Here is a 17,145-nt window from a genome sequence, read left to right on the forward strand (position 1 = left end):
ATATCGCTCCGAGTATATCCGGCCTTAGTTGTTTTTAGCCTCTCTTAAACATGAGAGGGGCAGCAGTGGACATTTGAGTAATTAAGGTTCAGGACATACTTTCGGTTTGCTTTGCTTAATCCCATGAATATGCGCTCGTTACGGTTATGTCGGCCAGCTGTAGCAGTGAACATATGTACATTTTGTTTTGATTTAAATAACAATTTCGATACAAAGTATTCCAACTTAATTAAAACCAAATGCATATACACAATCTCATTTTGATTGAAATTTTACAATATCGAATGCAAAAACTTGTCCCCTGATGAAAAATTCGGAAAAACCAACCGGTTTCAAGTTGTTCAGTCTCTAGTGTCTGATGCTTGATGGGAGTACCAACTATATCCTACTACCAACTATATCCCACATTGGGACCAATGTCTCTATGGGTACGTACGCTCGGTGCTTGGTTAATATACCATATATGTATAAATGTTATAGGAAAAACAACTTAAAAAGTTAATGATAGACATATGCAAAAATTATATGGATTTTATTTTCTCATTGTCATATATATATTTTTTAATATAATTAATTTTATATGACCTTCAACCAAGGATAAAATATACAGAAATATGAATGTGTCTTTTTTTCTTCAAACCTTAATAATAATAATAATTTATATAATATTTATGCACACATACAATGAAACGTTTTCACGATGACATACAAATGAAATGTTTTGAAAATAAATATTTCATATGGGGATCGGTATAGATTATTATATAAACATTAGTAATTTGGATTTTGTGAAATATTTATTTGTCTTGCATGCATTAATAAATATCGTGTCTGTGAATTTTTGTTTAACGCACCACCACAGAATGGCGGGAGTATTGGATCATTCGATTCATTTGCTAAATGTTCGATTTTCGTCGAGAGGATCCCCTCTCGAAATATTCCCCTAAGGTGACACATATAAGTGTAGATCTGTCTGTCCAGGGACGATTTAATTAATATATGCACAACTTTTCTTGATATAATCTAGAAATGGATACATTTCTTTGAATTTAGCTTTGTTTTATTCGTAAACGAAAACTTTTAAACTTGGAATATTATTCATTGAAACTTTTTTATAAAAATATATGGCTGTAAATCTGTCACCTATACGCTTTATTTGGTGACAAGATTTTGTGAATATCTAAAATAATGTCGCCAATGTCAATGTATTCTATACATATATATGTATGTGCGTTGGCCACTTTTAGATGCTAACTGATCCGTTCAACGATATCTACCGACGGATTTATTTACCTTCACACTTCAGCCATGATTCTTTTTGATATCCCCATTAAATTTTCACGCTAGATTAGACACATCAACATTATTTATATCATCATCGAATCAATTACGAACGCTATTAATTCATTCAGTTATGAAGTATTTATTTTCATGTTAAACATGGCTACTAATGGCCTCAAATAAATATTATTTATTTGAAAGAAAGTAAATATTAAATAAATTAAATAATTATCTAGAGTTTAGAGAAATGACAAGGAATTGAATAATCATGTTACAAGGAAACCGTAGAAATTGAAGTTTGTCACTTTTTGGGGATTTAATGTTAACATCCATTTCAATGATTCATTGCGGTTTCGGTATTGGGAATTTGTCTAATGTAACTTATACCAACTACAACCGTTACTATATGCGTATTTGAAATCGGATGGAACATCCCTATTAGAACCTTTAGAAGACTTAAAAATGAAATTGAATGAAACATATTTATTGAATGAAACATATTGGATGAGCCGCTGTGTGGTGAAATATATGTTGTTCGACCAAATATTAAATTGATGAATATATAGCAAATAAAAATCGATTCAATTTACCACGGTACCATTATATGACATTTAACCAAACCTTTCGATGAGGTACTATAAAATCTCCCATTCTAGTTATGACAAATATAATTTTTTTATTTCTATTATTATATTTCCGGATACACGGCAACTCTCGAATGAAGGTCTTGTACACATTATGATACCGGTACTGAGTCTTGTTCGAAATTGGCCAAGTCTTATACATTTAAGCGATGGATCCCCCTTTTTGCTTCTAGCGTTGCTCAACATAATATTTTCATAAAACTTGATTTAATATCATTGGAGGTATCTTCCACAAAAAAAAAAAAAAAAAAAAAAAAACAATTGTAAAAACTAAGCGAGTCCCGGAATTGGTTGGTCATATCTTAAATACAGTTACGAGTTACACGACATTTAGCTCGATTCCTATATTTCCAAAGCAACCATCTCTCTTGCCACAGACCAATTTCAAATTTTGATTTGATCGAGAAATCTTGATTGACTTACATACACGCTGTCCTTGACAATGATTTTGTGAGAATACTATGTGCGACTATTTGAATTTTGCTGTCGGCCGATAATATTTCTGCCGAAAGTGTAGGCTTTATTCGCTAGACCTCATTATTCCAAATATGGATGGTGGTGGTGCACACTCTACAATATTAGCCGAGTAAAGTCATGTGCGCACCACCCAATAAACTTTTCCGACTTTGACGTTGATTTGGCTAATATTCCAAAGGGGAAAACAAAACAAAAAATAAAATTGTAAATGCGAGAATATATTTACGACCTCTAAACGTACAGAACCAATGAATGGATGTAACGGGTTAGGAGCACGCGGCAAGTTCTATGTATAAACAAATGTCTGGCCGTTCCTCGTGTTTTTGTCCCAGACAACAGGCGAAGGCAATATCTATTTAGCTAGCGCAACAATCCAAACAGAGTCCACCCACCCTCCTGTTGTTGTTGCTGTGTTTTTGTTGCTTGTTGTTCTTGATTAAAAGACAGCAACTGACCGACCGACCGACCGCTCGTTATTAGCCAATGATACAAATTTTGGCAATAAATAATGGACGATAGAAATATAAACAATATTGCACACGGCCACCATTATTAAATCGAATACAACTGCGGACAGCAACATCACGTCAGCAGCGTCATCATCATCATCACCACCGCCCAGCACCGGCACAGCCAATATTATAGCGATCATAAGCTCTGTCGTTTGTCGAAATATTACACTCTCCCCCACTCCTCCCCCTCGGATGGCGCGGAGTAAAAATATTGCCGCTCGTGTTTTTTTAAATATAGTTTTTCATTAAAAATGTTGCTATATTTTTAGCATAAATTGTGTGTGAATGTGTGCATGATATTGCTGTTATTGTTGTTGCTTCGTTTTTGTTTTTTTATTTTTCTTTTTGTTTTTAATGTTTATTTTTTAGACTTAAACAAAAAAGTGCGAAATGTTATCCTAATACCCGACACGATTTCGTCCTACATCAAAGGTTTCCTGCTAAGTAACCTTCTGAAATTAAATGAATGTTGGGTCAATAAATTGACTATAGAAAATGTTTTAGAAAACTTCAGCGTGGGATTGCATGGAAGGGCACTTTGTAATAGCACGGTTATCTACGCTGCCATAGATTATTGTTCAGAAAAATAACCCCAGGAGTATTAGGTTTTTGCAAAGTCTCACTCACATATGGATCAGAGCTAATGGTTCTGCCTGTATCCAACAAAACCCTGATATTTAATATCATAAAACTACGGCAGTTTTTTTTTTTCAGAGAATGCAGACAGGTTCAAAATAAAATAAAGTGTACTCGACCCGTTTGGATTTTTTTATATTTTTTTCGAAAAAAAAAAAAAAAATCAAATATTTATATCCCAGTTTAAGGGATTTATTTTCATTAACAATTGTCACCTTTTGTGGAGGAGGTACAGAAATGACTGCAGAAGTATTGCCCATTTTCAACCATGACCCAGTTTTATGTACCAAGTTTGGCCCAAAGACTACTTCCTTCGAGGGCTCATCAACCGGCCAGACAGACGGACGGACAGGATCATCTAAAGAAAGCTTCTTCGGAGAAGGCCTTCTTAAAACAACCGATGTAATAGATTATCTGGGTGTATTAGAGTCTAGCTGGGTCATGTGAGACAACAAAGGTGTCTCTAATTTGGATCTGGATTTAATGACGAATTTAATGCGAATCAAATATTTTAGAATTGTCGGTATAATAGACACTAGCCTAAACATGACGATTAGATTTTACTACAGCTACGTTATAGAATATCGAAAAAGGTAAATATGTTACCACTAAGTTTGTCCCCGCAACTAAGATATTCCTCCTTCACGTAATCTCAGCCCACTTCTAGTGGTTTGAAAATCGGCCAATTTAACCAGAGGTTTGTTAACCTCTATACTGTCATGCAGAAATTGGCCCTTGATTTGAACAGAATCGATTTGGGTTTAATTGCATGTGACCTGATTTGACACTCAAAGGTGAAACTGAATAAAAAACGAATTTGACCGGCGTGATGCACATTCTATGTGATCTGTACCCAACATTCTATGTGATCTGTACCCAACTTTTACCCTTGGCGTTCCTAAAATAGTACAAAAGTATACAGTGTACTGGCAGCGGAAAGTTATCAACTTTGTGATTTTTTGTATGTGTATAGTACCTAGTCCAGTCTTAGCCGGGTTTACTCCCATATCACTGTGATGCACTGAGGTGCAGTTTGCATTTGGTCCGCAACGGTTTTGAAAATAGACAATTTATCAGCACTACCATCGTCGGCATAGGCAACTACTTTCGTTCTCAAGTGGTCGAGAAGCATTTAGATTTCTTAAAAATCACCAGAAGCCAAAGCAGATCTGAGACAGTTGGGCAGGTTACACAGTTTCCTCTATGGAACACTGTCCGGTGACGATAGAGGAAATTACATAGTCGCGAGAGCATCATGGAATGACTCCAGCATCATAGTATTTATGTCGACCAAGGCTGCCATGGTGGAATTGGAGTTCTTGTTATTCTTCTTAAAGAAGTCTCCACAGGCCAGGCGTTGACGCATGCCGGCTACAATTTGTTTATTTTAGTGGGATTCAAATGCGTCCGAATTTCCAGATGCACCAGAAAGGAAGACTGTAATCTGTAATTTTTAGGTGTTATCCTTACGATGACCATAGCAAATATAAATATAATTCCGCCTTTTCTTTATTAGTTTCCGACCAATTTATCTGAATAGATAGCAAAATGTTCTCCATCTTGTGATGAGGCACAGTGTAGATGATCCTTCCGCTTCGAATATTGCCTGCGGCAATATTCTTTTTCCATTTAATTAGATTTGATTTTCTCAATTTTCTTATCTTTATTATAATTTCTGTTTCATTGGCATTGAAGAAGCGTACTGAGAAAATGAGGTTGTTATTTTCTTTTTTTTCGCTGTCTTTGCAATCATCTCAGTGTCAGAAATTGATGACCGCGTCCGTTGACCGTGAATAAATTGGCAAGAAAATATTATTTTCAAAACCCATTGCTAGTTAAAACTGGGACGATAATATTACGGTTTTGTGGCTGGTCTAGTATCGACTGTTCAAAGAAAACCTCCTTCAGTCCACCAACCGGCGTCTTCGCCTTCGTTAAGTTTTAACATGAGTTTGTAACCTTCATCTGTTGAAGAAGAAAACACAAAAAATCTGGCGTCTTGGCAAAATATTGTGGAAACTTGTGCGATTCCAAAAAAATCATGTTCAACACAACGCTTTTGGCAGGTTTCGGCATTGACCAGCCGTTCGGTCGTCTGTCGGTTCATTGTCGATGTCTCGAAACATCTACTTGTTTGTTTTCAATGAACGGAATGATTTCCGTTTCCCTGCCCCCAAACCCCCCACACCCACACCCACTGACACACACTCACACCACGATCCTCAAACATTGAAATGTTATTTTTTATTTTGTTTTTGATACGAGTTCTGTGTTTTGGAACATTAAAAGGCAATAAATAAATTTTTGCAAATTTTTTAGAGTAACGTGTGCCACCGGAGAAAATGTGACTTTCCTCGTCAGCATCTTCGGGCTTATATTGGTGCCGCAGCAACCAGCGACAGCAGTTGTTTTTGGCATGTCTTTTGAAAAGTGTTTTTCATTTATGGTATTTTTTGTGTGCGGGGAATTCCTTGTATCTGTTGACTTATAATATATATATTTTTTTTTAATTGATTTTAAATGCTGTTTTGCATTACATTTTTATTTAAGTCAAAATAAGAATTCAAAATTATAATATTTTTTTTTTTTTAAATCTGTGGGATCGTAAATACCATAATTTCCGACATGTTTTACTCCCATCGATTTCGACGATACTGTTGGCTGTCATCGTGAAATTAACAGTATCGAATATTGAATACCTTGAAGACAGAATGTTCACAATTTGTTATGTTGTTTGGGAATTCTGATTATTTCAGCCATTAATAAGGAACATAATTCGCATAATTGAATTATCAAGTGTACATTTGCGGTGTCGACATGATGGTGTGCAAATCTCCTCAACATATTCAATGATTTTATTGATGAACGATGAGGGTCATAAATAGATTGGTAGGCGTTCTCTGGGATTAGAAGAAGATAAACCATTCCGAAATAATTCTTGTTTTGTTCTAACAGTTTTCATTGAGTTTTTTTTGTATTTTTAAATACACCCCGACCAGCAGCAGGAAAAAAGAAACATATAATGAGTCTATTTACCACGGAAGTGGTGAATGTTTGCTCATGACCTTCGTACGAAAAGAAAAACAAATCATTGGATTGTATATGAACTGAAGTAGATATGGAAATGGATTTTTATTGGTTTCCGTTCTTTTTATCTACATCCAGAACATTCTATGATATTATTGAGTTAAGTTTCCTTCATGTTTATTATTTATAGAATTCATAGGAAGAAGATACTTCTGTAGGCTGGAATTGGGAGGGATCGGGATAGCTTAGTTCCATTAAACATCCTAAAACCCTTAATGCTTTTCGGAAATTTCCTTTTACATCAATGCTGATGCCTGCCTACTTTGATAGGAGTAGGAAAGAAGTTCGACGACACGATGTAACTGCCGATCCCTGAACAGACAGGCAATTCGTTTAAATCAAAATTGGGCATTAATTAGATACAAGCAGAACTTATTAATTACTTTATTAAAATGTTCGAGATCTGTATATGGAAACAACCATGGCAAAACAATAGAGGAAGGCTCGCTTGTCAAATCGAATATGGCAAGCATTTTCTAACGAACTGGACCTTGTCTTTTTTCATATAAAATTTATTTTCATATCTACCTATAATCTCTTATTTTTGGCGTTTCTTTGCACGCAAAAACAGTTTTACGATCCAGATCTTAGGAAGACCATGACCATTATTTATATGTTCTTGGGTTTAAACATACATACCGATACACATACAGAGATTTTTAACTCTTCATTTTAAGGATATTTTTTCGGTGATTTTAGTTCTTGTGTAGGCTTGGAAAAGCGTTTTATTTTCAGGCGGACTTAAGGTTCAAAATCCCCAGAATTACCAGCCTAACAGTGTTGCCAAAATCTTTACAATACCTGCTACTTGGATTCTGTACTAAAACGAAAACCTACGCTTACAATTTCCTTCAATAAATTCAATGTCCTAGGCGAAACATATGATTGCATGACATTACCTTCTTTATTCTATCATAAATTAAGTCTTATGCAAGCCACACACAATACAACTGGTTGTACAATTTGGAGAGGTTGTATTCAAGATTGCATCGTTTGTGGCCCGGTTGTACGATGTTGTGTCTCGGTTGTACAACAAATCAAAATTTTTTGATATTTGGTATGTTGTACCTACCGCCTGTAACGTTGTCGCATGTCGCATTCAATTTCATTTTGTGTTTATGTATATATGAAATGGTGTTTCAATTTTAAAATGGAATTTCAAAAATTAATAATAAATAAAAGCTATTGGGTCAATTATAGAGCATGAATTTTTCCGGTGTCATCTCAACTCAAATAAACTCTACGAAAAGTGAAGTTGTACAAAGAGGTTGTACACTAAGTTGTTCGGTTGGTGACAGAAACACACAATTTGAGTATTCTCCTAGTTGTACAACCAGTTGTATCGTGTGTGGCTTGCATTACATGTCTTATCAGACCAATATTTTTGTTTTCTGTTTAAGATTTTATTCTTCCTTGACTTGTATTCCCACTAAATAACAAAATATTTGGTCGGAAATAAATGCGAAATTTTGGCCAGCTGTAGAAATACAAAATATAAATTTGACAGTGAAGGGACATAAAACAAATAAGTAAAAATAAAACGTTAAGTTCGGCCGTGCAGAGCTTTTAATACCCTCCACCTTAGGATAAAGTAAACATTTTTATATAAAATATCTGAATTAAAACGTGTCCCACTTTAAATTACAAATACCAGTAAGAACATAAAGTGGATGATGCGTTACATAGGGTATGGCCCTGGGAACCTCTATAGAGAATTTTGTACTCGAAGGATTTTCATCTACCAAATCTTCTTAAATATCAAATTTTAAACAATTTCGTGGATAAATATGGCTAGGTTTTCAAAATACGAATATCGCTGGGTATCGTTGTATGTGTGCTATAGGAAATCGTACACCTATTTATTCAATGTTCTGCCACCGGAGCTAGAACTACAAATACCAATTTCCAATACGTAAAAAATGTGACAAAAATCATCAAAATACCGAATATCGGGAGGTACCGTTTTATGACGGCTATACCGTGGACGTGGACCTATATATACTAGAGCTAGAGCTAGAACCCATTACGAACTACAAATACCAATTTTTGGGCCAATCGGTAAAAAAAATGTGTCAAAAATCATCAAAATTCCGAATATCGGAAGATGCCGTTATATGGGGTCTATACCAAAACGTGGACCTATATATACTATATTCCGCCACCGGAGCTAGAACCCACTATGAACTACAAATACCAATTTTTAGACAAATCCGTGAAAAAATGTGGCAAAAATTATCAAAATACCGAATATAGGGAAATATGGGGACTACGACGAATATTTAGGGATGTTACAAATGGAATGACAAAGTTAATATACCCTCCTTTCCAAGGTGTAGGATATAAAAAATTGTAATCGTAGGATAGCATGACTTTACCTTGGTAATTGTACCATGCCAACAACATTGTCCCGATACTAAACAGATTTAAGAACGTCGGTATCACTATTGTATTCTGTAAATAACAGCTTAGTCAATATCAACCCCCGGGCTAGAATTTCTCCTTCGATGTCCTTCAGCTCTCTCAATGTGTAATAGTACCTATACCCTCTTCTTAAACTTGTATGGATAGTAAAACTTCCGCAGCAATGCAAATTTCAAACACTGCGAAATTGATTATCGGCTGTTAATAGTTACAGAGTGCGAATGTGAGAAGGCAACTTCCTTTTCTCAGGATAACAGCATCCCCAATACGCATCTCTATATTCAACATTGCATTTGACACAGTCTGCAATGTTCTCTGAGTAGATCGAAGATGTCCTGTAGGCCTGTCTTTGTCACTATTCCATCTAATGATGATCGAAAGCAACCAAGCATTAAGCTTCCCTGAAACGACTAGCCCACAAACACCCTTTGTAAAAATCTATCGATTTCCCCCTTCTGACGAAACATACAAGCTTAGCTACCTCATATTTACATTCAGTATTTTTCGCCCATAATCGAAAAAAAAAAACATTTTGAGGACAAATCAGGATAAGTTGCAATTTCAGTTCCCCGATTTTCGGTTCCTCAGAACTTAATGAGTTATGATTGGCTTGCATGGGCAAAGTTATGCTGCCCAAGTTTTTCGATTCCGATTCCCTGTCAGCATAATTAGTTCCAGTATCACGATACACACATATCACTTATATTATTAACATCCCAGATAGGCTGCTCTGTTTGAATCGATACAAAATTTATTCCCCATTGTTTGAGTGGTTTCTGCAGATCTTGACTAAAATAGAATGCCATACACTCGAATTATAATTTCTACCCAAACGATCTCATCATTTCTCGGACAACAAGCCCCCTATTTGTGTATTTTTGCCAAATTTATACAAAAATTTGCTTTTGCTACCAGAAACCTCATTTCATCTAATTAGGCTAAATACACAGCCACACACACATACATGTGCACAGACATAGTAATCTAGTTTGACTGAACAACGACGGCGATCAACACAAACACCCTCACACATACACTGCCACAGACTTTTGTCGAATTTTCCGCAAAAAAGAAAAGAAAAATTTCACCTACACAACACCGTGAAGGAAAGGAAAACTGAAAGTGCGTACGACCGCACCGTGTATTATTTGCCCACCAACTGTATCTGTTTCTGGTTCCTATGAGTTCGTATGTATGTGCGATTTACAAAACACGCACACACACATACGTGTTGAAAATCGAATTTTCATATATATTTTTGGCAGCATCCAAAGCTAGTGAATGGATGGATGGACGGAGGGACGGACGAACTAACAAACATAGGAATGGACCGTGTCTTCTGGCGCAAACATAGACAAACGTCGTGTGCAAAGAGCACCACAACGCTTTTTAGCTTTTCTTGAAATTTGAAAATGTGTGTGAGATTTTTTCTTTTTGAAACGAGCTGAAACGGATCTTTGTGTGCACGACGCGACAGCGTCAACGAAGATGACGAACCACCACGAAGAATAGAAAGTATATTGAAAAGTTTTTGAGACCAGAACTACATAAAAGTATTTTCAGTTTGAGAATCTTCGTCAAACGTTGCAGACCAGCCAGAACACTAACGTAAGAGCCATCAGGAGGATACTCAAATTGTTTTCCATCGATTTCGATGGAAAATTATTATTTCAAAAAAGAAACAAAAAAATAATGTTTGATAAATTGTCATCAAGTTTGTATCGTTACTAATTCCGATTCTGTTGTATTTGTCTTGTTTTAGGTGAACAACGGTTCCAACCACTATCACCAAACAATAACGGACTACGCCAAACCCAACAAGGGCACTTCACATCTAACTCAGACCATTACTGAAACCACAACTTCTACCGTCGTAGAAGACAATCAACCGGATCAGTTGGATTCTATGCTAGGAAGCCTTCAGGCCAATATGAATCGTCAAGGTGTCAACACTGTACAAAAGGGCTGCTGCAATGCCTGCGAGAAACCCATTGTGGGTCAAGTGATTACTGCCCTGGGCAAGACCTGGCATCCAGAGCACTTCACTTGCAACCACTGCAACGAGGAATTGGGCACACGCAACTTCTTCGAACGCGATGGTTTCCCCTACTGCGAAAAGGACTACCACAACTTGTTCAGCCCCCGCTGTGCCTATTGCAATGGAGCCATTTTGGATGTAATTACTCTGGAAAAAAACTTTACGTCAGGAATTCAATTAATATTTTCCCCCCAATCTTTTAGAAATGCGTAACTGCCCTGGATAAGACCTGGCACACGGAACATTTCTTCTGTGCCCAATGTGGCCAGCAATTCGGTGAAGATGGCTTCCATGAACGTGATGGCAAACCCTACTGCCGCAACGATTATTTCGATATGTTCGCTCCCAAGTGCAATGGCTGCAACCGTGCCATCATGGAGAACTACATCTCTGCCTTGAACTCCCAATGGCATCCCGACTGCTTTGTCTGCAGGGTAAGTTTGCCTTCGCTGCTATTGCTATGATGTGATCTTTCTTCGCTAGGACTGCTTCGCTTCGAATTGTGGAATGCATTGATTTGAACTTCTATTTCCGTTTTGATTCGACTCTTTTATAGGATTGCAAAAAACCCGTCAGGGGCAAATCTTTCTACGCCATGGAGGGTAAACCCGTCTGTCCAACCTGTGTGGGCGTCGATGAAGAGGAATAAATTCCAATATAGAATTTCATTGTTTTTCTTTGTCGCTATCAAATATTTTCATTTTTAACTTTCAATGTATTTGTTTTTGTTCTGCAAGAAATTTGGAAGATGAGATTTTTAAAAAATCTTGTCGAACTCAACATCTAACTTTTGTTGGCATTTTCTTCACATACATTTCTGTTAAGAAATAGAGTCGAAAACAACAACAGCGACGGCCATAACACAACACCATGTCATCAATGACACGAATCACTATGCGCCTACGCAAAATCTTCAATGTTGTAGAAGAAACGGAGCAAAGCGAGAAGTGAACAACATGAAATTCTATTTTCTGGACAAAATCCTTATTGTGTATCAAGTTCCAGCAAGAGGTCATTTCATAAAAGGGTCTCCCACGTCTTTAGTCCCCCTGCCCCGCCAATACACTTGTGCCGACTCTCCCCACCGTGGAGAGTTGACCTCCTGTATGTGTCGGGGCTATGATCATGATAATGATGTCTATGCACCTCATTATGCCTCTGAAAGTGTGTGTAACAAACACTTTCAATGTCCCCCATTTGTTCTCCCTCTAACACCACTTTGTTTCCCCCATTCTTTAATACAGAACTTGAAGATTTCTTAAAAATGCTAACAGCCCATTGAACAGTTTTATAAATTAGTCTTAAGTATAGGTACATAATCATTATTATCTCTCTTTTTTAATAATTAAACTATAAACAATATTGTAATTTTATTTATTTGTAAATAAAATATTAAAAAAAAAAATATAGAAAAAAACACAAAATATAAACAAAAAAAACATAAACAAATCCAAAACACCAAAAAAACACACACATACACACAATGGCAAACTGGTATGCGGGCCTAAGATATAAATTGGGCCTTGGCTTTGACGAGGGTCTTCAGTCTTTTGCCAGGAAAACATGACCTTTTACATGGTCATGTATTGCCAGGTGTTTGCAAAGGTGCGTCATCGCACTTGGTTTTCCTCAAGACCCTGTGTGGATGTATCCACCTAGAGCCAAACGCTGCTGTTGCTACTGTTGGTGGTATTAGTGTGTGGGTGTTTTGTTTTCTGTTTGAAATAGAAACTTACATCATATTTGTATATGATGTGATTTTCTCTCGAAATACAATATTGTTTTGGTTTAATTATTATTCCATTTGGCGCCATCTCGTTATTCGTTGTAATTTTCCTAGTAAGTTTTTTTTTAATTACTATTATTAATTTGCCAAGAAAATCAGTTTTTCTTGGAGGTGACGTCACAGCAAAGGTTCATTGTGGCAATGTTGTGCCCCCACCCAATATTTATTTGGTTGTATTGTTTTATGTTGCGATTTATCGCTTCCTAAACTTGTGGGTGAGTGTTTGCCTTTTTCTATTGTCGGTCATCAATCTGTCTGTCGTTGTTCCCAATTGTTTATATTATCTTCCTTTCTATTGGACTAATCTTGTTAAAATTAGACGAAGATGATATATTATTTACAACTGTCATAACCACATGCAGTATTAGTCCATTTTCTTAATTTAAGACACAAAGTTAATCATTATTGTGCAGTTAGCCCAAAAAAAAACATAAACGTCATTTAAAAAATTGTTTAAAATTCAGTGTTGTTTTCACATTTTGTTTTAATTAAAAAGAAAGTTCTATTTTTGGTTGTCGGAAATTTTTGTTATATTCTTTGGATCAGTTAAATAATTTCTTTATAATTTAATCCGCTGTATATATCTGTTGTCTGTCTGTTTTCATATAGCCAAATTATTTTATGTAACTATCCAAAAGCCATTCTGATTTTAATTTTTAAGATTAATGAGCCGATTCATCTTAATATTTATTTTGACGTAGCAAGTTGTACTCTTTTACTACCGTTTCATGGGGTTTTCTTTTTCGAAGAATAAGAAAAATCAAAAATCTGATCATTTGGTATATTGTTTTATAAATATACTAGCTGGCCCGGTCCGCGTTGCCGGCCCGTACTTTTAGTCTTTAAAGTTTAATAAATCACAGATCTGACTTATGTAGGCGGCACGATTTTGATTATAAGTAATGACTTGATTATGATTAATGACTCCATGATTAAGTATAAATTAATATTCAAAAAAAAAAAATTATAATTACCGCCCCATGCGAAAATTCAGCTCAATTTTTGATATTGTAAAAAGCATTCAAATGAGCTATAATTTGAAATTTGTATTTCCAACATTTAAAATCTCGTACTGCGTGGTATTCAGTTTTGTTCACCTCATACTTGAAGGCAGAAAGTTGTCAGAATAGCCAAAAAAATACTCTTTTGCTCCGATTACCGTAAGATGGGCATTAATTGTTGGTCATTTAAATTGTTTGGTGGAGATCCAATAAAGTTACTTTATAATTTCGTATATTTTTCATGTTTCTGCCACAATTTCCGACTGAATGAGTTCCAGATTGATATTTCGGAGTTTATTTCATATAGACGAACATCCCAAATCTACGTTCCCAACAATATTCTCTTGGGGGTTACAAATTCAATAGAATACCAAATTTTCTTTTCTGACCACACATTGGTTGGGAAAGTGGACTTGGGGGTATACTAATGTGGTATTACGAATAAATACATAAAATCTATAAATAACAGTTTTATCCGTAGTGGCTTTATACTACCCAAAAAAAACCTACACATCATATTAGAATTCCAAAAAAAAAAAAAAAACTCTACAAATGTACATTCGAAAATAGTAAGTCAAAATGGAAAAAATATGCAATATAAAACATTACTATTGTACATTTTAAAAGTCAAAATGAAAATGTTCAAATTTCACATTTTTACGCGATTTTTTTGGATTTTATTCTTTTCTGCCAAGAGGCAATTCCGAATTTGTCTAAATCGTTAAAATCAGACCGACGGTCTTTATGTTATAAGAGTAGTAACTAACACAACTTTCTTTTACATATAGATAGATTGATTTAAAAGTAGGCGCGTTCCTCAGCCCCTAAATAAGTACTTAGAGTTGGATGGAAAACCAACAGCATCTCGTGTAATAATTCTCAAACCGATATCTTCACTATTTTGGCAAATATAAAGATTTTAGATAAATCATAATAGTGGGCGTAATATTTTTTCTTTAAAAACCTAATTCGGGGTATGACGAACGTTTGTACAAAAAATTATGCAAATCGGTCCAACCGTTTCCAACTGATTCCGTTACCAACAAACAACAATTGATTTTTATATATATATAGATATTTCTTTTTCTTTAACTTGCTATTCGTACTAATTCACTTGGCTGGAATTGACACACAATTCAGTGTTATAATCTGAGAGTGTATTTAATTGTCGAATTTTCCTCTTTAGACAATTCTATGATTTGTTGAAAGAATGTCGCACATTTGTTTAACAAAACTTCTTTATTGCAGTGCTATTTTAAATAGAATATGTATTCGTATTTGTAGTATTTAGCCATTAAGAAATGCAATTCTCAATAATACAATACGCAACAACAATCCCAGCGGCCTGCCCACGATTATAATTGTCAGCAGCCGTTGGGTTGTCTCATTTTTAAAAATTTATTAGAATTTTCTTTACATTTTAATTAATTAGAAAATCATATGTTCTATTTATTTGGTTTCGACCCCTTTCCCCCGACACATTATTCACGCCCAAATTGATTCCAAATTGAGTTATGCATTCATCTGGATAATATTTGAAGCATTCGTCCAAATATACATACTTGTTGTTTATATAATATTAAGTTATTTCTATAAACAGAATGGAAGATGTTGAAATAAGTATTGCAATAACTGATGTTTATAAAACAGAATTGACTAGATTACACAATGCTTTCAACCCATTTGCATTTATGATTGACATTCGATGAATAATTAAAATGTTATGTACATACTATACACTTTTGATAAAAATCTCATTTCATTCTTTTGATGAAATAAAGCTTGAACGCATTGAAAGTGTGCCATCTCGTTCTGAGAGGGAAAGTCTTATTTTGTATTTGGTAATATATTATAATGAAACGTAAAGATGTCTATAATTGACAATCTCACATTTAGTTTGACTGATTACTTTATGTATGGCGCTGCATATTTAAGCCGTCTAATTTAATGATATGTCTTAACTATTCTAATTATGCCCACTAAATTTTCTCTATAGTAGATTAGGTATATATCTATGCGTCATAATAAACTTTATTCCATAGCCTAGCAGAGTCTTCAAGATTTTTCTACACAAAATTTGTATTCCATCCATCTCTATTTTAAAAATTTATTTAACATTTCAATCATTTCTTCTCTAATTGCAGGATTGCCGACAACCTTTCCAGGGTGGCTCATTTTTCGATCACGAAGGTTTGCCCTATTGCGAAACGCACTACCATGCTAAGCGTGGATCATTGTGTGCTGGCTGTTCAAAGCCCATCACTGGTCGTTGTATAACAGCCATGTTTAAGAAATTCCATCCGGAACATTTTGTCTGTGCCTTCTGTTTGAAACAACTCAACAAGGGTACATTTAAAGAACAAAAAGATAAACCCTACTGCCACACTTGCTTCGAAAAGATTTTCGGATAAGAGCCGCGCTCATAAACAACACAGTTTTTAGAGGGGCGTTATGCGGTCCTTAGATGTTGTTTTCTTTATTTAATACCAGACGTATCCTATCGGTATTTACTACTAAAATCAAACTGAAAATAGACACAATATTTACACTCGTTCATACATACAAACTTTTTAACCTTGATCTAACCAACACAACAAAACTGCAACAAACCAACAACATCAAACGAAAATAAATACACAAACATGTGTTGATTTCATTAATTTACTTATTTTAAGCAATCACACACAGAGTTCTCCTTCCAGCACACATACGTAGCTGCATTATACCCATACATAGGGATAAACATTAGTTGAGATATTCAAAAAGTTGTTGAAAACAAATCGGTCATTATTAAAGAATGCCAACAACGAGGCGAAGTGTGTGTGTGCTGTCATGGATATATGAACATAAACTATAATAGATATCCTATCTTTGGTACATTTTTTACTTTTGTGACAATAATTTATATATTTTTGTAGTTTTCTTTCAATATGTATTTGTGTTTTATTATCTTTGTGTTTTATGTATGCACACTTTTCATTAATAATAAATAGATTTAAGTTTTTGTCTCAGCTTCTCATTTCCATTTTTGTGCCAATTTCCCGAAACTGAGTCTCAGTTGTTTGTCCTGAATGTCAGCTAATAACAAATAATTTTCTTTTTTATACAATTTAAAAATAATCTTATCTAATAATCATCGTACACTCTTATGTTAGTTTGTTTGTGCTTTTTCACACTGCATTTTATGCAATAACAAAATTTGTTTATATAAAAAGAAAAAATAAATAAATATAAATTTGAGTAAATAGATTTTTTTCAAATG

The 17,145-nt window shown here is 35.0% G+C and overlaps 1 protein-coding gene and 1 long non-coding RNA gene across 7 annotated transcripts in view; one reads left to right on the forward strand and one right to left on the reverse strand.

Annotated features, from left to right (window-relative positions):
• The window catches only part of LOC101900781 (leupaxin), an 84,052-nt gene extending 67,165 nt beyond the window's left edge, over positions 1-16,887 (forward strand). For 5 of the 6 annotated variants that reach the window (XM_005179104.4, XM_005179101.4, XM_011292437.3 and 2 more), the window contains 3 exons: positions 10,821-11,234; positions 11,300-11,530; positions 16,028-16,887. In XM_005179104.4, the coding sequence (XP_005179161.1) occupies positions 10,821-11,234; positions 11,300-11,530; positions 16,028-16,294 (912 nt within the window). In that variant the 3' untranslated portion in view covers positions 16,295-16,887. Of the gene's footprint in view, positions 1-10,820; positions 11,235-11,299; positions 11,531-11,652; positions 12,514-16,027 lie in introns of those variants that run through there. The other variant, XM_005179105.4, reaches the window with a different exon arrangement.
• On the reverse strand, positions 1,937-4,402 carry LOC109611882 (uncharacterized). Its single transcript, XR_009343365.1, has 3 exons — positions 2,644-4,402; positions 2,236-2,566; positions 1,937-2,151 (listed from the first exon to the last, which is right to left on the reverse strand). It is a non-coding gene; the product is annotated as an uncharacterized LOC109611882 (long non-coding RNA).
• Positions 16,888-17,145: the final 258 nt, after the last annotated feature.

Source organism: Musca domestica, unplaced genomic scaffold (assembly GCF_030504385.1).
Source record: "Musca domestica strain aabys unplaced genomic scaffold, Musca_domestica.polishedcontigs.V.1.1 5, whole genome shotgun sequence".
Taxonomy (NCBI): domain Eukaryota; kingdom Metazoa; phylum Arthropoda; class Insecta; order Diptera; family Muscidae; genus Musca; species Musca domestica.